Source organism: Corvus moneduloides, chromosome 1, assembly GCF_009650955.1.
Source record: "Corvus moneduloides isolate bCorMon1 chromosome 1, bCorMon1.pri, whole genome shotgun sequence".
NCBI lineage: Eukaryota > Metazoa > Chordata > Aves > Passeriformes > Corvidae > Corvus > Corvus moneduloides.
In genome coordinates, this window is record NC_045476.1 from 7,291,442 (window position 1) to 7,317,608 (window position 26,167).

Below are 26,167 nucleotides of genomic sequence, written 5' to 3' on the forward strand. Positions count from 1 at the left end.
CTCTCTTTTCCAAGCAGTAGGCTGCTAAATAGCCTAATATGTTTGCAGCTGTTGTGAAGATGGGGATTCTCTGTTTGACAGTGATTGGGGGGGGGGTATTTTCTCATCACTGGTGATGTCTTTTACATCTGACATGGATATTTCAGTTGCAAAATATATGTTGTGGCTATTCTGTAAAATTTATGTTTAATGAAATAAAAAAAATAAAGGTAAGGAGCAAAGAAATAAATTCTTCCACTCCTAAAACAACAGTTAAAAAGAACACATTCTGAGTCAATAAGGAAGTAATTCAGCTGCTACCTAGAAATAACCAGGAGGTGTGGGGGGAAAATGTCACTGAATATTGATCCCTAAGAGCACAGGGAGCAGGAATACTAAGCCAGACTGTGAGGAGGCAAACTCTGAAAAAACAATTTGGAGACCATTCACAGCTGGCACTGAAGTTGGGGCCTCAGAAGCCTCTCTCACACAGATAAACAAGTGAGAAAGAGGCATCTGTTGCATTGCAGCTGCCAAGGTCACACCAGCAGGAGCAGGCAGAGAAAAGCCAGCGACAGGGTCTGTATTCCACGCAGGGATAACACAGCGTCAAACAATTGTGGCACTGCTCATCCCCTGCCTTTGAGATTGGGATGATGTATTAAAATATATACACTGACTCAAAAAATAACCCCACAGTGGATTAAAAGTAATGTTTTTGAACAGTAGCTACTTCAACAGAAAAGTCTGACTGTCAGAACACACACTTGATCTTTGGGGTAGGCAAACCAAAGTGGGTACGGAATCCAGAACTGAGAAGGGCACAAGTACCTGCTGTGTTCCCCAGAGTCACGCTCCAATTTAGGCAGGAAAGTGCTATGCAAAACAGCTCTAGCTGTGCATGAAAGAGCAGACTTCTTCACAGCTTGCATCCCCGTGTTGTCTTATTTGTTTACCATGAACTGTGGGGTCCTGGAACTCGGAGCGGGAGAGAGAAATGGGAAGCAGCAGAATACAGTGCTTCAAACAAACCTATTATAATAATTCTAAACCACCTTCTCATGTTCAAGATTAAAAAAAAAAAAAAGAAGGGAACTTAGTGAGGCTTTGGTAATGGACAAATAGTAGCAACACCACAGGACTATTATGCAGACACACAAGTCGTTCTTGCAATGCCCATTGTCTCTGTGTCCCCTGCTGCCATGTACCTGCTGTCTCAGATAGCAGGAGTTCTCATGCTGGTGGGAACATTTTGAAGTGTATCCCCTGTAGGAACAGATATTCATGCAAATAACTAATTAATGGCATTGACTAAATAAACTGGATTTGATCTGTTAAATGAAAATAGCACACCAGATTGCTTTCTTAATGATTTTGGTCATGGGTAATGGAAATGTGATGTATTTTTAACTGTAACTATATTCATAATCTGTTATTGCCTCTAGTCCTTTCACAGAACCTTTGAAATCTGAAAAATCATCAGAGTGGATCCCCAAGACAGAGGGGTCCTCAGTGGAGCCTCTGAAAATTCCTCTGGACATAGAGACTCTCCCATGACTAACCCTTGGTAGAATCAACATGTTGGAGACAGCCAGAGAGGGGCAACCATAGCAGGGCTGATGAAAGATAAAGCTAATTAATGCATGTCCTTACTTTCTTTTATAATAAAATTAGTTTTGGGATGCCTTTTGACAAATGGAGAAATCTTGCCAAAGCTAGGGATTAACTTGGAACAAGACTAAAGCATTTTTATGGTCTTCTAACAGGAACTATTATGAGAAGCAGGGCTGGGGATGGTGTGTAGGCAATAGAGATGCTCTGCAGCCTTTGTAGGAGTAGGGCTGATGTCAGCTGATCTCCCATCTAAGTGTTTCCAATTCCACATTCCTACTGGGGATGTTGCTGTGTAATAACGTGATATTACTGTTGTCACATTCTTGGAGAGGGGCAGGGCACAAACTGTGCTTTCAGAACAAAAAAAAATTAAATTCTCCCTCTCCAAAGCTTATTCAGATGAGCACAGAACAGAAATCTCCAGAATGAACAGCCAGAATATCTGGGTGCTTCTGAAGCATCTAAACCATATACTCGTGTAAAAAGAGTTTCTAGCCATGCAGCCCTCATGGGTTTACAGCTCTCTGTTGTGCTCTGGCATCAGCCAAATGAGGAGTCCTTGACCTCCAGAAGGATCTGCAGAGGAGGACACACCCCCCTCTGACCCACTGCATCTGAGCCATACAGGTCCAGAAGGAGAGGGGCTGTGCCACTGCTTTTTTGTGTGGATGAAATGTTGGCACTGGGACTTGAGGAGTGGTAACTGGTCACCAGCATGCCCTGGCACATGTTCAGGACCATGGACATCTTGATTTTTATGGACCTTTCCCTCTTGTTCCTCTTAGAATTTCTCTAGGAAAATTGGAATGGTGGGGCAACAAATAGGACAGTTGCAAAGGCATTTTATCAGTCTTGGGGATTGAGTGGCTTTACCTTTTTTGGAGTATGCTGCTGGTCTTAGAAGAACATTGTTCAGGGAGACCTTCTCACACAGGAAGCTGCCAGCCTGGTGTCCCCTCTGCCTCTGTGGCCTGGAAAGCAGCACCAATGCACACTGAGCACTGTTTCCCTTGCATCCTGTGTTGACCCACATTTTAAATGTCTGAATGATAAAATACATGTCTGCAACCTTTTTAAGGCTCATCTCATAGTGGATGCCTGTGCTGGCAGAGTCCATCTGTCTTCCTGAGTTGTCTTTAAAACATCTACTACCTACATAACTTTTTTAAAAACCTGTAGCCCTTAGGACTTTTCCTCTGTAACATTCCTATGAGTAAATTTTTCTCTTGCCATGTGCTTTCCTGGGCCTTGTGTCCTTCCTGAACTGAGAGCAAATCAGCCAAACTAGTAGGAACTGTCAGTGAGCGTGAAGCTCAGAGGGGCTGGATGTATGAAATGAGATTGTGTGATGTGTTCTGCTGGAGGTAACACATTACTGCACCCCAGATACTAACAGTACTAATGGCTTAGACCCACAAAAAAATTCAGCTACGTAGCTCTCCATGGGATCTGGTCATTATCTCGAGCAGGGAGAACATTAGCAGATTGTTCAAAGGTGTGGTTACCCAAGTAGAGTTAATTTCTACCCACTTTGCCCACTGGCTTCAACTTCCTTGATGTGGCAATGAAAGGGGAATAAATAACCCAGTGTGGTACAGAACCCCAGGTTTCAATGGAGCACAAGGGTTCTGCATCCAATAACTGTTCCTGCTGCTGCTGCAGGCTTCTCACTGCTCTTAGTCTGTGCTCCCTGGAACAGATGTGTGCAGCTGGAGGGCTCACTGAGCACAGGCTGCTGTTGGATCTGGCCTTTGTAACACACAGGGAATAGGAATGCTCTGCACTGACTGCTGAGAGCCCTTTGCTGCTTTCCATGCTCTGCATCCAGACACCTGTACCTCCACAGAAGGGCAGAATCAAGGATGGTCTTGTATCCTGATCTGCTTAAAAATGTTTGGGAGCAGTAACAAACTGCTCCTTTTACTATCATGCATTGCTGTAATGCATCATCATAAACAAAGGTTGATGTGCTTTAGCTCCTAAAAGTTCACAAGCTTTGTGGTGATGACAGTTTGAGCTTTTGTTCCACCTTGTCCTCCAGAGCCACTGGAACAATTATTTCTATTTGCAGTGTTCAAGGTTTTCAACAGTCTTTGAGCAGGAAGTTTTGTGGTGACTTTGTGAACTCCAAGGAGAAATTAAAGAATGATCCCAGACCATAATCTTGTTTCTGCCAGTCTCAGGAGAATGAAGCACTTTCCTTCTAACAGAAAATGCTCTAGGACATGTGTGACTAATTCGTTACAAGGTAATTAAAAATTATCTGTATGACTGCAGTGCTGCATGATTGTGTTGAAATAAGCACCCTGGGTGAAGATGAGTTGAGAAGCTGGGAACAGCTCCTTTCACCTGTCGCTGGTTCCTCTCCTGATGGGAGGGAGTTGGCTGTCTGTCCTGGTGTGGTGGCTGAGGAAATAATTGCTGTCAAGCATGGGGATGGCATTCATGTGCTTGTAGCTGGCATTTTGAATGTACATCTTGGTTAGTGAGGAGAGGTGTCTGTGCTCATAGTGGGGCTCCTGAGCTGTCCCAGTGGTGGCACAGCGTGGACTACATGGATTGATGGAGGCTGCTCACCATGGGAATGCAGTTTTTGCGGCAGGGTCTGGAAACAGACCTCTCACACGGCACGGGGAGGGAGTGGAGACAAACCTGATGCAATGATGGGTAGTAGGGGGTGAAAAGCCTGGTATGTATTTGACCCTGGCAGGGAGGAACAAACAGCTCCCTGTATCCTTGTGATCAGCTGGGATGCTGTGGGGAGGGATGGATTGGAAGGTCGTACTCCCAGGGCCCTTGTCTGCCAATGCCTCCTGCCATACCCTAAATAGGAGTGTCTGGGACCCATCCTTGTGCCTGCCAGGTTTGGCAGATACAGATTCCTGTCCTTTGATAGGGGTGTATTAATCTTTCATCAGTGATGACTCAGCCAAGCGATAGCATTGGTACCTAACATAGCTCAGAGGTCAGGAAGGATGGCCTCAGCCCTGCTAATGTGAGAGGAGATTATTCTCTGCCTGTGACTAATGAGCATTTCTGAATGGCAATGGCCACTACTTCCTCCTCCAGTGTCACCCCAGGAGGTGTCTGGCAACCTCAGAACCCCTTTGATCAATGCAGGAGGGTGACAGAGAGTTTGAGGGGATGTCACTGCCCCTGCTGCCATATCCTCCAGGCAGTGAGCAGCTGGTGGCCATCTGAGGGGATGAGACACCCTGCGCTGGTCAGGGGTGGCAAGGAGGTACCGCCAGGCATTTCAGGAACACTGGGGTAGCTGTGCCAGGCACTGGGAGAGCCAGTCAGAACAGCAGCCTCCTAATGCACCATGTAATGAGGCTCAGCCACATGCATTTGCATAGCTAACTGCTGGACTAATTAGCACAATTAACTTCTTAGGTGCCCAACAACAAGCTTAGTGGAAAAAAAATCTACTTTGTAAGGGAGAGTGGCCATTTCCAGAAAAACAGTGAAAAGCAGTGTGTTTTAAGTTATTAACTGTAAAAGAATTGAATCTGCATGGGGAGGGCATGCAGTGCAATTAAGTTCAGGGATTGCCAGTGTAGGTACTGAGGGGTCAGGGACACAGTGAATGGCCCATGTTTTAAAAAGAGATTCATTTTTTTGCAGAAATTTCCAGCATGTACATAAAAAAAACCCCAACCAACTAAACAACAACTCCACAACCAAAAAAAAATAAAAATAAAACCCAAACCAACACACCAATTCCAAATACAGTTTTGTTACATTTGAATTCCTCTTGGAAAGAAAAACAGCAGAAGTGTGGAGTAAAGCAAGCCTTCATTACCACTCACAACAGGTAGAAAAGTAGACCAAGCCAATTGGAAAACTCAAACTGATCCACTTATATAAAACCTTGAAAACAATTCTGTTCTGATGGCTGGGGAAAAATTTATGAGCAATAACCTCACTATAAACATATAGAAAATATTGTGACTTAAACTATGGGGACTAAAGAGTTGGAACTGCAGTGTAAGCTAGGACTGTGTCAGAGTATAACCCAGCATGAAATCAACACAGGCTGATAGATTTAAATGCAAATTATTATTTTGTGTTAGGTGCTATTCACTTTTCTTTTTAATGAGCTGTTGCCTGGATTGTGGCACCTGGGACAAGGCAAGGTTGTCTTGTTTGCTACCAGCACAATTCCGTGTTGTAGATCTTTTACTTCATGGTTTCTATGAACTTCTGGGAATGTAATGGTGAAAATGCAGAAATGCTTAGGGAGTCTGAGTGGTGGCTTGTAGATGTCTTTAGGAAAACTTGGCCTGCCATTGATGTGTCCCTGAACCAAGGATCAAGATTATCCCAGGTGTAAGGAGACATTGACCGTAATGGTGTTGGTGAATGTGACCTTGTATAATAAATCCGTGCTGTAAAATTGAGGATCAAATGAGGCATAATCACTTCCTTGTCAGATAAACAGTCTGATGTTCCCTTTCCTTAGCTGGTTATCCGCAGACTCAGCAGAGATCTCAGCATCACGTGAGTGAGAAAACATTCACCTTTACACAGCGCTACAGCACTGAGGACAGCTCTGGGCTCCATCCTGGGTGTGCTGGGTGGGAGGTGAGGATGGGAGGAGCAGCAGCGTGGCAGTTTTGTGTCACCTGGTGTTGGGGTGAGTGAGGGCTCGCATCAGTCTCAAGCAAATATTGAATAACCTCCACGCTGCCCTAAGTTTTGTCCAGCCATGTGCGGTGCCCTTCCTGGAGCGTGGCACTTGCTCTGTGCCTCGTGCTCAGGCACAGCCCGTGTCACCCCGGGCTGACAGCAAGGTGGGCGAGCGGGCTCGGAAGGCCCGTTTGACAGCTCTGATGTGTTGGAGAGATCTCTGCTGTGGCAGAGAAGCTGCAGGGAGCGAGCTACGGCAGCGCGGCGCGGAGCAGGCAACGCGTGCTCGTGTGTCACCCTGCAACGTGACCTACATGGCAGCCACCACAGCAGACGTGCACGGTGGCCCCCGTCACACCAGGGACACGGAGGGGGCTGGGGGAGGCTGGGGGCACGTTTCACCCTTCGGCAGTGAGGGGGCAGCTCCCCGGACAGCGTCGGTGCTCCCCGCATCCCACGGCTGCGAACCCGCTTCCCTGGGAGCGCGCTGCATCCTGCAAACGTGCGCTCGCAGCGGGGCAGCGGCTGCCCTTGACACGGCTCTGCCCCAGAGCCGCGACTGACGGCGCCGGAGCCTCGGCAAGTTGGGAGAAGACAAGAGCGCGCCGGCCAGGAGCGCCGCGGGATGCGGGATGGGGCAGCGGCCCCGCTGGCCGCCGCTCCTGGCTGGGGGATGAGAGCCGGCTGTGCACATCCCGGCGAGCCGCACAGCGAGCGCCGAGGCAGCCGGTGCATGCGCAAGGCGCGGGCGGCCGCCGTGGAGGTGGGGAGCGAGGACCACATCGCTGCCTCCGGCTCCGAGCTGCCAGTTGCTGGTTGCCAAGCAGTTATCATTGTTTCTGTGACGATTGCAGAGGCTGTTGCTAATTGAAGAAGCCCCCACAGCATCCTTCTCTCTGCTCCTGCTTCTGCTTTTATTTTAGAGGCTCAAGGGGGAAGACAGCCAGACTAGTGCTTTTTTACATTGCATTTTTATTTATTTCTTTTTGTGGGGGTGGGAAATTTCTCAGCTGGTGATTGAGTGATGGACTAGTTACTCATCCGTATCCCTTCAGTCTTTGTGTGTGTGCGTGTGTGTGCGTGTATGTCTGAACACACAGACCAGCTTACACACACGCACACACACACAGAGAGTAAAATCCTGTTTGCCACTGCAGTGGGCACAAATAGGTGAGCATGACTACAGCCAAGGAGCAAAATGCATCAGGGAAACAAGCCCAACAGCAAGACCAGGTAATGCTTATTTTCCTCAATTTCAAGCAGATACAGATTTGCATTGTGTAGCTTTGTGTTTCTTGTATGATTATTATGATTTCTTTTTTTTTTTTAAATCTTTTTGGTGTGCGTTCTTAAAATTGTCAACTGAGTCACCAGTCAGTGGCAGGAGGAAAGTGCTGTGTAGCTGGGTTCAAGGTCTGCTTTTTCGGTGTGTGTAGAGACTTGGGGGAGAAGCTGAAATTGTGCTATTTTTAACAGCCTGTACCTCTTGCTGAAGGCTATAGAGGTTTGTTCTGTAACTTGTTCCTTACATGGGTGCTGGGAGAAGGGGGAAGGATGTTGGGATGGAGGCCCCTTCTCACTGGAGGAAGGGGGCAAGGGTATTTAAAAGCCCCTCTGCGGATAGAAATAAAATTGTAAAAGTGGGGTTCAGCTTCGGACTTTGTTGTGCACTTTCAGTGAATTTTTTTGCCTGGCATTGTCTTGGAAGGGCACTTCAGGGTACAGCATGTGCCCAGGCTGTGCATGAGCAAGCAAGGGTGACAGGGGAGGCAAAAAGCAGCTGCAAGTAGGTAAAACTCCTACTGGCTTTGGGGGAAATTGCTGTGCTCACACCATATCTGAACTCGATTAATTTATTTCTCTTGGTAGGGAAATTATGCAGCTTTACATGTTTCTGTAGAGGTAGAAAGTCAAAGACTTCGTTTTCTCTGTCAAACCTGTATTTTGGAGGATATTCCTCTCTGCCTGCACTTACCAGGACGGAATGAAGTCAAAACTTTCCCTAAAACGCAGCGGGTGGGAGAAAAAGAAAGGAATGTGTCCTCAGCTGTAAAGGATGGGCAGAGCTAAAAAAGTGGTGGCATAAGGGAAAGTCTGGTTGCGATCTCTGAGGCTGGTGAAGGTTCCTGGGCTCCGGGGGCACCAGCAGATCAACATCTCCGTTCTCCTCATCCCCACCTTCCCCTCCCCATGCTCGGGCCATGCCTGGGGGAGCACGGTGGAGCCCGGACGCTCCAGTTCTTCAGTTTTCCTCATCTCCTTAAAACATTGGAAGTTCTCCACTTTAATCTTTGGTTAGAACAGCACGGGAGGATAATTTAAACAGATCTCTCAGGGCACAAATTAATTCTTAAAATAGTTCTTCCCAGCTTGATAGGCTGAGAGCCTCACATATTGTTTTTCTTTTTTTTTTTTCTTGGTAATGTATTTTAGGGAAGGGAAAAGCATGGGAAGACACTAGGCACCACAAATAGCATCATATAATCTGCATTTTCAGGGTGACATTATACTAATGACCAAAAGGGGCTCAATGGTTCAGAGAAAACAAGAAGGAAGCAACTTTGATACTCAGGGTAAAGAAACTAATGCCTTCATCTAACCCTGTGTACGTTGGACTTTGTTTCTCTGTTCAGTGCTTTTGGAATATGTATTTTTGTCACTGTTTGCTGCAGGTTAAAACGAGTCTACCTGTGTTTCTGGAGGCAGGGGTTTTTATAAGTGCCTTTTCTGAACAAAGAGGGCTGTGTGGCTTAAAGCTCTGTGAAAGTATTGGGTTTTGTAAGTCAAGAAGTATATGTTGCCTTTTTATAAAGGAGAGGTGTTTTTGTTTCAAGTAGTGTTACCTGCCTAATGCCATTTTGCTGTTGGCATGCCATGTCTTTGCTACTTTGGTCTTCCTACGTGAAGTATAAAGTGCTCAGAATAGGTCTTCAGTATTATGCAGACTCTTGATTGAGTATATTCTAAAACTGACTGAATTGCAATTATACCCATATGGTACACTTAAATATTCTGGAAGTACGTGCTCTCTCAGCTCTGCCCTAGTGTGAGCATGAAATAGAAATACCAAGAATATATAAATATCAATCATATTGATGAATATTAATGTCTGAGTCTGTGAGCAACTTTGCTCACTCCCATAATTTCTTTTATTGTTTTCACAATACATTATTAGTAAAATGGCTTGACAGCGGGGGGTTGAATCCATTCTCTGTCTATTGATTTGAGTGCACTTTTATCTTCCAACACCAAAAGCAGATCTAAACCCTTATTTTATCTAAAACTGTTCATAACTGAAAAAAGGCTCTATTCAAATTCTATTTCTAGCTGAAATTCTATTTCCAGGCTTATGCATATCAAGAATTATTGAGATTTTTTCTCCTCTCTTAAAAGTGATCAAGAAACTGAAAAATGTAGCTTGGAGAAAAATTGAAGGCAAAGTGCTGGTCTGGCTGTAGAGGACTGAGTCTTTTTCAGCAGCAGCTGCTGCTGTCGTAAGAGATTTTGACCATCCCTTTTATGTGTTCCTTGCTGTGACATTCCCTGGATCCAGAGGCAAGCAAGTGACACAGTTGGCTTAAATCTGTGCTGTGTCCTACCATGCTAACCCAAACAGAAGCTGGGCATGAAAAGATACTGCAGGAACAGGGTGGGGAAAGTTTGAAAACATCTGCAGAAGCTTTGCAGGCATAAATTAAAAAATTTACTTTAGACTCATGTGTCTATATGCAAATGAAGTCATGTTCTGTCCTGAGATTTACAAAAATGATAACACTTAGAAAATCACTGGGATGTGGAGATAAGTAAAGCACTGCCTTAGCTGCTGAAGGCAGGCAATCCCTTTCTTCCTTAGGTAATTAAAAATGCTTCTATACAATATCTTTCTGATAAGTAATGCTGCTCACCTCCATGGCAGTTAAACTACTCAGAATTCCAATCATTTATCTCCTTGCTTATCTGTCTCATGAGTCTGAACTCTAAGTCTTTTGGACATCATGTACAGAAAACATTCTGTAAGTGATAAGTAATGCTGTCTGTTACTGTCAAGTTGTGATTGCTTGATCAAGATGTGAGTTGGATGTGGTTGCCTCTGTGCACTTGGCTGCTCCTGACACAGCTGTGGTTTCTTGTTTAGGGGGCTGGAGTTGGACACTGTGCACTACACGATTATCTCAGTTGGCTTTCTGCTAGACCCAGTGCTCAGAAGTCCATGGCAAAGCCTGCAGACACTGATAGACTCAGGGTCTGGCTCCAGAGGACTAGAGAATCTTGTTCTCTCTCTTGGGGTTTGTTAGCTGGATGTGTGGATAGGCCATTAAAACGCTTTTCCATTAAAAAGGAGAAGAAAATAGCAACAGCAGGTCAAGTACTCTGACAATGTGCTTTAGCTATTTACACAGGCTGAAGATCTCTGTGTTTTAACATAAGCCTGTAAATTTGTTATCTTAGTTTAGCCCAATTCTTGCTACTTTTAATGGCCTTTGGGAAAGCAAATAGCTCTGCAGTCATATATAAAGATAAGGAGGCTGATTTTTTAATGAAAATGTGATAACAGGCATAACGCTAAAATGAGACTGTTAAATATTTTAAAAAGTGAGTCAGCATATCAAGTATAACAGGATCACAGATTCTCAAAGAACACTTTTTATAAAACATATTTAAAGGGTTGACTGGTTAATTGGGTATTTGAACACGGAGAATAAAGGATTGTTCTCATTTCTTTTGCTGTCTAGAGAAGAGCTGTCATGGGCTTATGGGGAGCAAGATCCTGCTCTGAAATGTGCTGCTGTCCTAGACAAGGTTGTTAATGACTGCATGGAACTCCAAGTAAAAGACCAAAAAATAAGTGAGGAGACAAAATAGCTTGAGGGCTGCCTTATTGAAGTGGGCTCCATGGAGGAGTGGAATCAGATCAACAGAACAGTTCTGCCTATTAGCTGTCATTAAGGTAATCAATTCTGAATTTTACAGAACAGCTGGAATTCCAAATAAGAGGTGTGGTGTCTTCAAGGGGAAAGAGAACACATTTTACTTGGAAAACCTAGGCCACACTCAGGAATAAAATGATGGAAAGATTAATATTTCATGCTGCTAATGTTCCCCTGCCACCCTACTTCACAGAAATAGCCTGTAGTATCTTGAAGACTGGGTACAGGTGGAGGAGTATCTAATATACTGAGCTGAAATGTGCCTCTCCTTGTGTAACTTTATCCAAATAAGAAAACAAGTGTGCACTTTAGCTGCATTATGCAGGCATTCCCCCTGTGTTGTTGTAATTCAGGTAATTCTGGGATTTCCGGTACCAGGGGATGGCAATCCCTGTGTGCCCTGCTGTCTTCCTGCAAGGTCATAAATACTCTGTGTCATTGTCAGTTCAGTCCTGTGCTTTTACTTCATTCCCAGAGTAGCTTAAACTAAAAAATATGGGTGTGCTCACATTGGGAAGCAGTGTGAACCCACCCTATGCGAGGCAGAGAGATGATATTGAGGTCCCAAACACACATTTGGGATGCGGGGTTATTTCAAGCTTGTTCCAGACTGGTGTGAATGTCCTTTAGAGGCTGTTCAGCATCTTCTCACTAAGCATCATCTGAAATGAAGCCAGTTTCTGTACTCTGAATCGACTATAAAATCTGAGTGAGAGCATGGTAGATGGGTACAACTGAGGGGTTTGGTCAGTTGTGCAGTTCTGAAATGAACAAAAGTACTAGAAGTGCCCCCCATGTCTTTAGTAGGATGGATGGAGTCAAATAAAAACTTCATGTGAGCTTTGTTCCTGTACCTAAAGATATTCTTATATACATTTTTTTTTTTTCCTGTGAAGTGTGACTTAAAAATCATTCCAGATCTTCTTTGCTCACTTGGGCGCTGTCCAGAAAATCACTGCCCCTGGGTACCAAATGTCTTGGTTGGTTCTACATGCTCTACATGAAAGAATGCAGCAATCCTGATCCTCTGTGACAACAAAGCCTCCATACAGCACATGAGCAATACAGATTATGTCCAAAGAGTGCAGGATCCCTTCACATTGTAAACAGGCAGTAGTGTACAGCAGGTTCAGGCATGAATTATAAGTTGTGCACTTTATGTCTTGAAATAGGGAAGGGATTTTTCCCTTCTATTTGTCAACACCATGCCTGTTGTGTGCTGGATCACAAAGAGGCACTGCTGAATCCTCTCTCTTTTTCAGCAAGGTTTGAAGTTCCACGTTGTAACTGAATGTTTGTAAGCAGATTGAGCTGTGAATTCACAAGAAAGCCCTGATTCACAGATCCATTAGCTGGCACAGTCAGACTCCCCACTGCAGCATCCCAGTGCCACAGAATCCACACAGAGGAATGGAACCGCACCATGAAATACCTCTGAGATGCCTAGACCCAACACTGAGCTGAAAGGAGCCTGGCCTGGACCAGTTGAACAGGTGGGAGTGAGTCTCCCAGGAGATGAGCTAATTTAGCGTGTTATCTCAGTGACTTGTGATAGCAGAGCTCCTACGTTCCTGGCTGGAGCTGAAAACTGTCACATCCCAAAGGTGAGGCCCTGCTGGTGAGAATCCCTCATTCTCATTGCAGTATTCTGGCTCAGGTTATTACTGCTATGCAGAAATCAGGGGCAATGCCCACTTTGGGAAGGTGTCTGTCAATGAGAAGAGAAAAAGGAGAAAGCTCTGATTTGCATAGAAAACAATAGGTTTCTTTAGTTCTAATGGAACTGTTTAGTATTTGCTGTTTGAGGGCATAATTTTTTAAAAATAAAAATTCTTCATGTGAAAGAATAATTTTTTTTTCTTGAAAACAACTCTTTAAATTACATGTCTTATTGTTGTCCCAACACAGGCTTTCTCCAGGAACTCATAGAGAACATTTGTTTCATTCTGTTAATGGCATCTGATCTATTCCTCAAGAGATTAAATTTCCGTAATAGCGCTCCCAAGAACACTGTATTCAAGAACATGGAATTGCATCAAACTGGCAGTCTTTTCAGGCTGTTAATTTGCCATGAGGAATGCACTCAGCTAAGCAACGGAGAGGGGGAGACAGAGGTGGAAAGGAGCATGTTTGGTGTAAAACTGGAGTGTCAAAAAACGGGATACTGCAGAAAAGCCTTTTCAGTATCCAGTGCTGAAATGGAAGTGCTTCTGGAAGGCCTCTGGAAGGCCACAGCCTCTAAAGTTCGTACATTTCCACAGGATGCTGTTTGAGATGGTGTAAATTTTACACGCTCTTTATACCTTGACCAAGTGGGATGTGCTCTGCCACTCTCCTTGGTACAGCTGTTCCCTCCATTCCTGGCAGAGGCACTTTGTGTTGCGCTCTTTCTTATTAAATCTCTCTTTTGCTGTTGGATACGGACAGAATAATCTGTCTCTGAAGTTCACCAGTTATGTGGGGTCATCAGGGTGTGTTTGAATGCCACAAGACTCTCAGAGAATTCGATGTGTCATTCCAGCTGTGGTCTATTAACAGTGCTGTGCATTGCTACAGGCATTTCATGAACAATGGTTGTACCTGCCTTCAGTTCTTCTGCCTTTAATGCTGCTTCTTTGTGATCTTTATCAGGCATTAAGTTGTGGTGAATCATGGTCTCTTTGGATGATATGAGAGAAGGCAGCACTTCTAAAATGATGCAGAGTACAGTAATGTCTATTTTTTATATAGTATATTCTGTATGTTTTACGTTCGCATTTTTTGATCTTTTGTCCATTTTTTTTTCCTTTCATCTTTTCTTTCACCATTCTGTTCTGCCCACTCTGATTCTTAAGTGGGATTTAAGTAAATGAAAATAGAATCAGAGAAAGTGCCAGCAGCAATGGACCAGGAAAACTGAGCACACTTCTTCAAAGTGCAGATGTGAAGATGTGAAGAATTAACTGTGAGAGGAGTGCATTCAGCAAGTTTGAAACATTTGTTAAACATAAATTTGGAGAGGGACCTGTATTTAAAATCAGTGAAGGTTCTCAGGAAAGGAAAGACAAGTAAATATGAATTTCTGACTTAACAGCAAATTTTGAGTGGGATTATTGGTTAGCTTTGAAGGACAGTTCAGTGGGTGGAGTATGGAACTTAATCCTTCTTGTGTGCAGACTTCCACTGCTGTTTTGAGCAAGAGTGTTGGGTCCTTAGTGGCAGTTAGCAGTTTCTTTTCTGCTGAGATAGTCCACGTTGCCTAAAATGGGAGAAAAAATATCTGGGAGTCTCCTGAGGATAAGTACATGAAATATGGAGTTCTGAGATACCGTAGTAACTCAGGCTGCACAAGTAACTGAGATATCAGAGAGATGCATTCCTTGATGTTTGGGGAATGGAGGGACAGGGTCACAGGAGAAAACCTGAAAGTTAAAACTCATTCTGAAGGTTTTAGATATGAATAAGAATTTCAGCAGAAAAATATCAAGATAAAGGTAAATGCTGTCAGGACTCGAGACAGTTATAAGCAAACTTGCAAATGAGAGAGAGATAATGCACAGAATCTGAGGATTGTATCTGATTCTAAGATTTTGGGACCTTGAAGCAATTTTATACTTTAAGGTAAGATGGAGATGCATCTTTCAGCTCTCCGTTGCATAATACAGAGACCTTTTCCGAGAAGGAGTAATTAATATTTTTTTCAATAGAAATACTGCAGTATAATTAGGAGCCAGAGAGCTTAAATGGAAAAGTAAATGGCGGGATGATGAGCCAAGGATATGCAGGGTCATGGGTTAAACCAAAACCTTTCAGAAGTGGAAGCCAGAAGCTGAAGTTCGGCACTTGGCAGGCTGATGGAGAGCATCTTCCTGAAAGTCAGGGTGAGGGGATGAGCCAAGTCTGAAGCCCAGAGTCTGGTACTTGTAGAGAGAAAGCCTTGAAAAAAGTTGTGGAAGTTGTTGGAAGCAGAAGCTCTTAAGTGTGATGGAAGTGGAGAGGACATAGCTACGTCCTGCCTCCACTGGTGAAAATCCTTCACTATATAAAATCCTTTACTATATAAAATTAAGGAAATTGCTGATCTTCAGAGATGTCTTCCAACCCTAACTTTTATGTAATCCATAGGAGAGGAGATGGTGAGTGACTGTTAACTCTCTGGACTAGTTATGGGAATTACAGCAGAAGTGGGATTGGATTTGGTGGTGAAAGATGCTTGGGGAGGAAGGAGCTTCAGGCACCTGTTCACCTGTCTGCCTTGAGCAAAGCAGCAAAGAGGGGTTTATTTTTGCCAGCTCTCAGATACCCTGTTCCCCTTCAGAAGCACCCTGCCTTCACAATAAGTACTTAAATAACACAGTAACCAGAGATGTGGCCTGCTTTTCTGTATGGGGGGTATGGTGGGGAAAAGGCAGCAGCTGTCTTTGCTGGGGGAGAAGATTCCCAAAAGAACAAGAGGAAGAAAATGGTTACGGTCCCCCTCTTGCTCAGGAAAAGGGCTCTGGTTCTCTCATTGTCCCTCGTGCTCCCCATCCCTGAGTGCCCTGATTGCCTGTGCCCTTACTGCTGCAGGACTGAAGCTTTTTGTTGAGAGACAACCTGTGTGCTGTCTGCATGATAAACGGTCAGTGGCAAGCAATGTAGGGCTATTACTATTATGAGATACTATTTTGTGAAAGAAACTGCAGGTGAAAAGTGCAGATAGACCATAATTTCTCAGAGCAGGTTTTGTCCTAGACTGCTGAACATCATCTGCTCACAGAGGCATAACAGGGGCTCTGCTTTGGGATCTTGTCAAATAACCCCACAGTGCCAGCACCGTGGCTGTGCCTCTGGGCTAATGGCCTTGGCAGGAGAGGCTGCTGAAAGGATGGGACAATATCCTTGCTTTGCTGGTGAGTGAGGAGCCCTGTTGGAAGGCATTTCCCTGTCTCAAACGACCACCTTAAAAAAGCTGAAATGCAGATGATCATGGGCAGAGGATAGACCAGTTTGTTAGAGTTGGTGTGTGCTGGGATGGAGAGAGTCAGTGATGGCGTCCTAGTGAGTCACCAAGAGAGCAGGAGCATCCAGACATCATCTCTCTGCTGCTCCCTCAAAACTGTTTTGTCCCTTTTTACTCTTTGGTGGGTATTCACCATCCATCCCAGGGTGGGAAAGCCTCATGCCCTCATTGCACCTGTATGAATACACAAGCTGGGCAGGGAACCAAACCCTGTTTTGTCTCATGGTGAAGGAGGATGAGAAAGACTGAAGCAAATACTTATGAAGAGTTAAACTGAGCTTACAAATTAAAAGATCATGCAAAAACCCATTGGAAAGGGAAAGAGAATGAGTTTGAATGAAATAGCAAAAACAAGCCAATCTGGAGGCTGAATTGTTGCCTTTTTTATTTTTTTAACCCTTCAGCTTACATCCTTTGTTGGTCTGAAAAGAAATGGATGTTCATTTTATTGTTTATAACACTGTAAGAGAGATAAAATAAAAGTAAATTTTACATAAGGTTTCACAATGCTTTGGCTAAAGTAGTTTCTATTGCTGCTTAACTGCTGCTGAGCTTGAAATTGGAGAGATAATAAGCCTTCATCTGAAGCAATTAGTCTGCAGTTTTTGTCTCCATTACCTTCACTTATGTCTGTAGGCCAATAGTTACATGCAGATATTTAAGACTTAGTTGTAGTAAGATATTGTCAAAAGTGAAATCACAACTTAGACTTTAATTTATTGTTAATTTAGACTGTCAGAGATACTGTTATAAACATATAATAGCATATTATGTGGAATGCATTTTGGGCCATTAATTTAGCTTAATCACACACTGTGACCAGCCTCTCAACTCTTTTTGTGTTGGGTTTAAAGGGGTCTGATACCTAGTGTGGTTGTAGAAATTAGCAAATGGTACATTAAGTTGTAACTGCACTTAAGTGTGCTGAGAGCCTCCCACTTTTATGGTTTTGTTTTCATGGCCAGGAGCAAACAGGTTATTTTCAAATGCATTTGCAGCATTTTGTGCCTACTGATAGAAACTCAAGGATGGACAGGGAAAGCATTTTAGAACTTTGCCCATATTAAATGAGAGGGAGGAGACATGGGGCAATACACGGAAAAGCAGATATAGCTTGAAGGATGTAGTAAGGAAAACCTTCATGGTTGTTATTATTCTGAGATATGGTGGTGTTAGAGAAAAAGGAGGAATTGCTCAAGGTGGGGAAGCATAATGCAACTTTTTTTTTTTATTACTTAAATTTGGGATTCTGTAGATGTCTTTGCACTGTGTATAATAAGCATTGACTAGTCCTCATAGCAGGAAATTTGTTTCCCAACTTTGCTTCTTCTCCTTAAGAATCCCTGGCACTTCACAGTTTAGTTGAATCTAGTATACTAACAAGCTACCTTTTTCTAATTTTCGTGTCCCAATATCTGTGATTTAAAAGTTAATTTGCAAACATTGCTGAGAATGCTGATCCATTGTATCTAGCGAGGATTTGAGATCAGTCTTTGTGAGCTCAATCATTGGAAGGTTCAATTGCATTAAATTGATTTATTTTCCATGGTGTTTTCCTCATAAGCTACAACACGGGGTTTAACATGGACTATATTGGTAGTTGACTTTGCTATTGCAAGTCATGGTGTAATTAGAAGTTTTATTCCAACAAGCTAAACAAGCCAGATAAAGAGCAGTTGTGAAAATATGGGACAGAAAAATCCAAGGAGAAATTGATTGGAGCAGCCCTGGAAAGTACTTTACACATACAGTCTGTGCATTAGTAAGATTATATTGATTGGGAAATGCTTTGACTTTGGTTGCTGAGGGCTGTTCAGTGCTCACTTGTCCAAATCAGTGTCTCTTGGCAGGACCAGCTGACCTCAGTTACTCCTCCTCTACTTGAGGAATGTTACTTTCCCACCCATAATGCCTTTGAGGGTGATAATAAGTAAATAGATGATGTCTTCTTTTGGTTTTGTGCCTTCTTTGCAAACTGGGCTTTCCAAAGCCCTTCTGGGAGATTGCAAGACTGAGTTGTTGTGTATGAGGCATTTTTCCCTCAAATATGTTAAGGAATTCAATGTTGATACTGGGCTGTACGATAACAGAGCATTCCTGTGTAAAGCAGAGAACTTCAAGTAATTCTGGAAAGTGTAGGTATCTGAAATTAGGGATGTTTTACATGAGTGTCTACATTGAGAATAAATCTATTGACTTCATCAAGCCATGAGCTGGCCCCTGTACTACCTTTCACTATCCTGGAAACCCTCATGAAGAAAATTAAGGCTTTAAATCTACAAGAGCAACAAACTTGTAACTAACAGATTTATTCCAGCTGGCTCATTCTGTTTTCATGTGGCTTTTATTATAGAAATAGCTGATGCTATAAACAGTTCTCTGTACTGTTCTATCACAGTGGGGAGAAGTGTTTCTTCCAGAAATCCAGTTTCTCTTAGGTTCTCAGAGGTATGGAAATCTGATGGAGCTCTGTCTGAGAATGGACTTCAGGATTAGGACCACAGTATAAATTAGGCCTTGTATACACACTGGGGTAAGGTTGTGGGCCTGGTTTCCTCATCATTTGTTTCAGAAGATTTATTTTATCACCTGTTGGCTCCCATCCTCTTGCTTGTGAGGAAATACTGTCCACACTGCACTTCTCCTGACCTTGAGGTGGGAGGTGACTAGAATGCACTTGGGGACCACATAGGTTCTCTGCCAAATCTCCATTCTAGATAGTGTGCTTCCTATAAATTCCTGTAGGTTCCTAAAATTCCTGCAAGCTCCTATAAATTTTAGAACTTCTCCAGTCAGTTATAATGCTCTTAGCATCTGGGTAGTAAATCAGTGTTATCAGTAAATAAATTGTCATCTTGTCTGTCATGCCAAAAGGGAGCAATTTTTTTTTTGTTCTTCAGCATCCTGCTGTGAATTCCAGAGAGGCTCCAGTGATCAATAGCACACAGCCACTGTCACAGGCTAAGCCCAGGTTTTAAGTCTTCAGTGATCTATCTGCTGTAAATTACAGCTGTTTGAAACTATGATGCATAGTTGTTTTTCTGTAAAATGCAGTTCATTTGTGCAAGGATATTCCCCGTAAATCATCCCACTCAAAATATATTGGGGAAACCTTTCAAATCTCCGTGGAGCTCTTCCTGGGGATGGATGGGGAGCTGGCTGAAGCTGGTGGCTCAGGATTAAAAGGTGGGCAGGGACAGGTGACTTTGAGAGCAACCCTGAGGAAAAGAGCTTGGGGGTGTTAGTTGATGAGAAGCTGAACACGACCCAGCAATGTGAGCTGGCAGCCCAGAAACCCAACCACATCCTGGGCTTCATCAAAAGGAACGTGGACAGCAGGTCAAGGGAGGTGATTGTCCCTCTTTACTCTACTCTGGTGAGTCCCCACCTGGAGCACTCTGTTCAGCTCTGGGGTCCCTGACACAAGAAGGACTGAGGAGGCCACAAAGATGGTTAGGGGGCTGGAGCACCTCTCCTGTGGAGACAGGCTGAGACAGTTGGGGTTGTTAACCCTGCAGAAGACAAGGTTCTGGAGAGACTTTATACCACCTTCCAGTGCCTAAATGGGGCTACAAGAGAGCTGGAGAGGGACTTTTTACAAGAGCATGTAGTGACAGGGCAAGGGGTAGTGGTTTTAAACTGAAAGAGGATCAGGTTGGTTTAGATATAAGGAATAAATTCTTTACTGTGAGGCTGGTGAGGCCCTGGCACAGGTTGCCCAGAGAAGCTGTGGCTGCCCCTGGATCTCTGGAGGTGTTCAAGGCCAGGTTGGATGGGGCTTGGAGCAACGTGATCTGGTGGAAGGTGTCCCTGCCGATGGCAGGGGGGTTGGAACAAGATGGTCTAGTCCTAAGTCCCTTCTGACCCAAACCATTCTATGATACTATGGTTCCATGTTGAACATGTTTGGACCATAAACCTAGTTTTACCTAAGAATATGTGTGTCTACATTAAAAAGTAAAACCAAAAATGACTGAAATCAGATTTAATGGGATCGGGAATTACCAAATCAAAGAAAGCCCTCATTGTTCTAAAAATGTCTCTGCTACCCAAATATGTGATAAGCTTCTGTTTTTATTCTCAAAGGTTTAGAATTTCTGAAAACTGAAACTTTTTGTCCCACTTTGATATAATTGGAGTTAATTACACCCCCACACAATTAATATAATAAATCTCTTCCCCATCTTGCTCTAGGAAAGTAAAGAGAGCTTGGCTGGTTGCTACTTCTGTAATAAAGCATTCTGGAAATACTGTTTTATGTACACAAAGATATGAAGTAATTGAGCTCAACAGGCCATGTAAAATACACATGAGAAATAAAGCATGTACTTGAGGCTAAAAATATAATCCTAAATGAATCCTACTGGGATGGTCTGTGCTCATGCTACTTCTAGTCCTCTCACTGCAAGTAGAGTTTATTTCTCTTTGCTTTTGTTTCCCAAATAGCTTTTTTTTATCATTTCTCTTTGGCCTCTATGAAAAAAAGTTGGAGAAAGAATCAATTCTTTCTTCATGTAAGTTGCTACAGCAAGGCCTACTGTAACACACCAATTGTGCATAATCCCACAGAGCAGAAGAATAGACGTAGCAGAGGTTTGGGGAAGAAGTTAATGAGAGATTATAATGAAGCTACACGAGTGTGCTCTTCCTCTGTGGAGTCGCTGTTCAGGGAGACTGTGATACACATTTTTCAAACAATCTTCCAGATTATTTTTCCTTCAGTTCTAACCAGGCTCTTAAATTTTTGCTCACAGGTGCCTGTGGGTTGCAAGAAACACAGCCTCCAATATCCACTGAGCCTTTGTTTTATTTTTCCTTGGCCCATTTCTTGAATAATGGTTTATGTTGTTCAAAGAGAAAAAATCAGGAATTCACTTGTTGCAAGCTACACACCAAATACTGTTTGTACTTTAATGTGTGGTTGGCTGCTCATCAGGTGTAATGCATAGCTTTTATTTATTTTTATTGCCAAAACTGCTGTTAAAACAAGAGATGACAGTTGCTCCAAGGAGACTAAATTGAGGTGACACTCAGATGTTTATACTTCATTACTTTTCATTGCCTTGACAGTTTCTGTAGAGCTCCTTTCCATCATAGAAGCCTTCAATTAAGATTAGTGTGTGGCTCCCATGACAAAAAAACTATTGAACTGCATTTTGTATAGTAATCATCAACATGGACAATACAACTAAATCAAGAATAGATCAACTTCAGTTAAGGGATTCTGCAAGGCTTGTTGTGTTGGCAGTATGCAAAAGTGAAGATCTGACTGAAAAAGGTGTGGCATTCACTTGTCCATTTGTGCTGATTGTCTTTGCAAATATGAACTACCATTACATTATCCTTTTGCTTTCATAGCCTGTGAGGGAGGAGAGGATACACAAAAAATTTGTATTAAGCCAGACTGTTAGCTCAAGACTGATGAAATCATTGCTGTCCATTTTGTGAAATTTCAGTGCACAAGAGAAGACTAGGAGCTTTCTTTAGAAGAAATAAATAGATAAATAAAATCCTCCTGTAACGCTTGCTTGCAAAAATTATGGATTTGAGGGAAGAGAGATTTTTGCAGAACTGGATGCTGCTGTTGCTAGTCTCTCAGATCCCTTCCTCCCTGCCTGGGACGTGGTTTGCAAAGGGGTCTGGAGATGGGAGGCTGTTGTTTCCCAGTGCCTGGCTGCAGCATCCCTGCTCCCGCCCTGACACCGCGGCACGGGCAGATGGCTGAGGGTGGCACAGAAGGCTCCCATCCATTTTTAGCAGCAGATTTCAGTGCCTGCTAGCCACTTACTCTTTTTGTCATTTGGGCAATGCTTCAAACTCTGCTCACATTATTTATCTTTTAAAAAGCTGGGGTAGCTCCTCATTTCTTTTTAGAGCATTTGGGACAAATATCCTCCTGTGTTTTGTCTTGGTCATGCTGCTGAATGATGTGATTCTGTTTGTTGTGAAATGCATTTTGCATGCATAAAACACAGCTAGAACTACTAAACAAGCTTCAGAGACTTACTTAGCTAGCTGTGATTTGGCAGGAGATGACCAGTTAACATGAAAACCCAGGAAGAAAATCAAATAGTTGTGGGAGATGTTGAAAGTAACAGATGAGAAGAGGTTGCTTGCAGAATTTTAATTCTACACAATAAATTATTGCTCACAAATTGAACTGCTGCTTGCTTTTCAGGGATATTAGAGAGCTGGAAATAATGCATATTTTAGCCAGGCAATCATCTACTGTCTTTTGTTGACAGACAAGTAAAACCTGAGTGGGGAAAAAGACTAATTAATCATTACTTTATGTAACCTTTACCAGTGTGATACAGCATTTGCATTTGAGTCCTAGTGTGCAGTGTTCATTTAAATTAAGTCTAGTTTGGTTTTTAATTGCTGTAAGATCCAGGAATAAAACAAGTGGAATTATTGGTTTTGGGGAGCCTAATAGTCCAAGTCCAACCAAAAATGACAGTCTCAAATGTCTCCACTTTTTGTATACCACATCATTGGTAAATAATGCCCAGGGGAGAAATTGTGAGTCGTGATAAATCGTTGAGCATCCAAAAGCTATTGTTGGTCTCACTGGGGACCACTGAAAGCTCAGTGCTTTTGAAAACCCAGCCAATTATGCACGTGCTTATGCATGGGCTTTGAAGGCTCGCTTTTCTTGCTTATTAAAAGGCATGGTTTTTTAAAAGCTTTCTGTCATTACTGGCCATTTATTTTTCCTTCTGTTTTCTTTTGAAAACATCTAAAAAGATAGCACACTTGAAACAAACACATTTGAACTGCTGTGTAGTCAAATGATGGCATTTAATTCAGGAAACTGAGGGTGGTCTTTTGGTCAGTATTAAGAAGGAAAAGGCAGCAGTTTCTCAGGTTTTAGAGTATTAGATAGCCCTGCTGAGTTTTGTCTTTTCCTTTGCATACAAGAGATAATAATGGAGCCATAGTGTCATTTTAGTTATAGAATACAGTTTGTTTTCCTGTTTTAGTTGGAATATAGCAGATTCTGAAAGACCTTAGGACAGGAGATGCTCTACAATAACTGTTTATATTATTAATGAAAATTAATTTTCATTATATTTTAATTATGTTATTTAAATATACCTTCCTTGCAGAAAGGTGTGTGTTACTAAAATTGCTCTTTCCACATGTGATAATAATAATGCCTAACATGTCCTTCACGCTTTATGTCTATGAATTGCTTTTAAAAATATTCACTCTGACATCTCAGTGATGTAGGTAAACTGCATTAGCCACACTTGGCAGAAAGGGAAGCTTGATACAAGAATGAAGTGGCTTGCCCAGGGCTATATTACTCCTGTATTTCAGGCTCCAAGCCCGTGAATTGCAGTGACAATCAGTGCTGTGGGGGCAAACAGTTTGGGTCAGCACTGGCTTCAGGCAGTTTGTTGACATGTCCTACATTCCTTAAGCATTTTGAGAATGTTAACAATGATTTATTCATGCATTCATTCCACTACTCACTAAAAGTTCTGATTCTTTTAAATGAGATCAGGCACACTTGGGTCTTCGGATCTTTGTGGGCACTTGTAGAGATTTGACAGTCATTTAAAGAAACTCCTCCTAACCCAGACTCTGGTAAGCAACCATGGATATTAATAATCCATCAGGAGAACATGTGCACACTGATTGTATACACTCATGTGTCCACACACAGATACGCAGACATACAGCCCACCATGAAAATCATCAAACGAATCCTCGTGCCTGGCAGCATTTAATGAACTCTGAACCTGAGAGCAAGAAATCACTGTTGTAAATCTAAAATGCTTCCAGAAAGGTGTTAGGCACTATCTCTCCCCTTGAAGAGGCAGCATTTTCCGGCTTTAACTGGATTTCTACTGGCCTAAGTAATAACTGACCAGGGAAATAAAAGCAGACTGGTGCACCAGTCTCAAAAAATATCTCATCCCTACAGTAGAAAACAGTGTCTTTCCCAGTGCAGATGGTTGTAAATTTGAAGTGGTTTCTTATTTGTTCCTGAAGGAAGAAGAATTTCATGATATCTGCTGCTTTGTGTCAAAAAAATATCCAAGTGCTGTGGGTCAGTGGTTTGCAGTGACAGGATGCAATGAGCCCCAGAAGTGCCTGTCGGATGCACTGATATCACCTCCCCCTGTAGCCAAGTGCCTCACAACTGTTAATGAATTGAACCTCAGTGGCTGGGATGCTGGCACAGCTCATGAAGCCTGAACAGACTCTTTTGGTTGCCTGCTTAGTCTTTCTAACTGTAGCAGGCTGCACAGTTACCTTTAAGTTGTGCTTTCCTTTCACAGGGAGAGGATAGAGGCACAAAGTGATGATGCAGCTCTGTCTCAGACCCAGTGCTTAACCCTTGCCTCCCAAGCCTTCAATGCTTTCTCCACTGAATCAGCCTTTCTCCCAGAAAATTCAGTGTCTCCTGAGTTATTTTATAACCTGCAAATGTGTTTGCTTCCCTTGAGGAGCAGAGTATATGTCATTCCTTAGTGGGCAAATAGGAATGGCATGAGGGACAGGTGAACAGTGCTGCTCTTAGCTGTCCCCCTAGATAGATGGTTCTGTGGCCATGGATTGCTGGCCTGAGAAAAAGAAATATGATGAGGTTTTCAGGCAAATCCCTGAAATTTCTCTTTCTGCTTTTCATAGCATGGCAAAGTGACAGCATTTTCTCTAAGCTACAACTAATGAGGGCAAGAGGACCTAGAGAAAGTGTGGAGGCTGGAGGAGAGGGAGCCTTCCCTTGAAAATAGATGTAGTGTGTTAAAAATATATATGTGGGGATAAGGAAAAGTCACTAGAAAAATAAATCCTCATCGGCCTCTGCTTCTTGTTCTTTCTGGAAACTCTGCATCTGAAGCTGAAGATAGTTTCTGTCCTGAAATACTCCAAGTGGTCTTTCCCCTTCCCTTTGGCTCTAGCAATGTTAGTGGCTGGACAGCCCTGTATTTTGCAAGAGACAAGGATTCTGGCACTTGATTAACTCCAATAAATGGTGTTTTTAAGAAGTATTTCTCAGTGAGGTATGATAGCCCTTTGTCTCTAATGAACTACTCAAGATACTACTTTTATTTTCATTATGTCTGCATATTATCAAGCAATAAATGCAGACATGTGCATCTAAGTGGAAAAACCCACTCCAAACCAACCTCTCCTATCCAAAGAAAAAAGCAAATACGATTTGAACCAAATGTTGGGAAGCTTGAAAGAAGCCAAAATGCCTTATTTAAGGACTTTCAAAAGAGTGATCTTTGATATTAAGAGTGACTTTTGGAGTCTAACATTGATATGTTACTATCTAGGACTTCGGGCTCAGTTGTTGAAGATATCAGACACAGCTTAAGGACCAAGAAAGATGTTCTGATATCTGAGGAGGTTAAATGCTGTCGTGGGGCCCCTCACACCCTTGTGCTGTAGCTTCTATGTAATTCTGAGTGATCCCCTTAGACAAACATTTCCCAGGTTAAACAGTTCCTATTTGTCCCATTTTTTTTCCCCAATGCTCAGCTGAATTTATTTGCTAACTAAGTCTGGATTCTAAACTTTCTTTTTTTTTTTTTCTGACTTTCAGAAGTGCTAGACATTTCTAGCTACAATTGAACTAGATAGGAGCTATACTTAACTATATAAAGTTATGATAATTGCTCTGAATAAAATCAGATCTCAGGCATCTGAAATTAAACACCCTAAATTAGCAAAATGTTTGACCTTAATCATTCTCTGACTCAGCTCCCCATCTGTGTAATGGGATGCCATCTTCCCTTCACCACGTAGAGGTGCTGTGGAAAGAGAGTGATGAATATTTGAAGCACTCATGTATTGTAGTGAGGAGCTCCACAGAAACCACTGTGAGAAAATTGATAACTGCCTTTAGAGCAGGTTGGGATTGTGCAAATGCGGGATCAAATGAAATATTGAAGAGGCCTCATTACACGTGAGCACCAACCACTTGGTGCAGTTTCTGAGGCAGTTGAAAGTATGTAGGATGTATAATTAGACTTCTGCACGATACATATGTACAGGGGGCTGAATTACAGCT

General features: G+C 42.8%; 1 protein-coding gene across 5 annotated transcripts in view; it reads left to right on the top strand.

Moving 5' to 3' along the window:
- DPP6 (dipeptidyl peptidase like 6) overlaps window positions 1-26,167 on the top strand; it is a 540,763-nt gene that overhangs the window by 285,197 nt on the left and 229,399 nt on the right. Inside the window, exon 1 of one of the 5 annotated variants that reach the window (XM_032098961.1) lies at window positions 6,668-7,458. The exons of the other annotated variants lie outside the window; for them this stretch is intronic. Coding sequence (XP_031954852.1) covers window positions 7,402-7,458 — 57 coding nt within the window. The 5' untranslated portion in view covers window positions 6,668-7,401. Of the gene's footprint in view, window positions 1-6,667; window positions 7,459-26,167 lie in introns of those variants that run through there. 5 annotated transcript variants of the gene reach the window in all.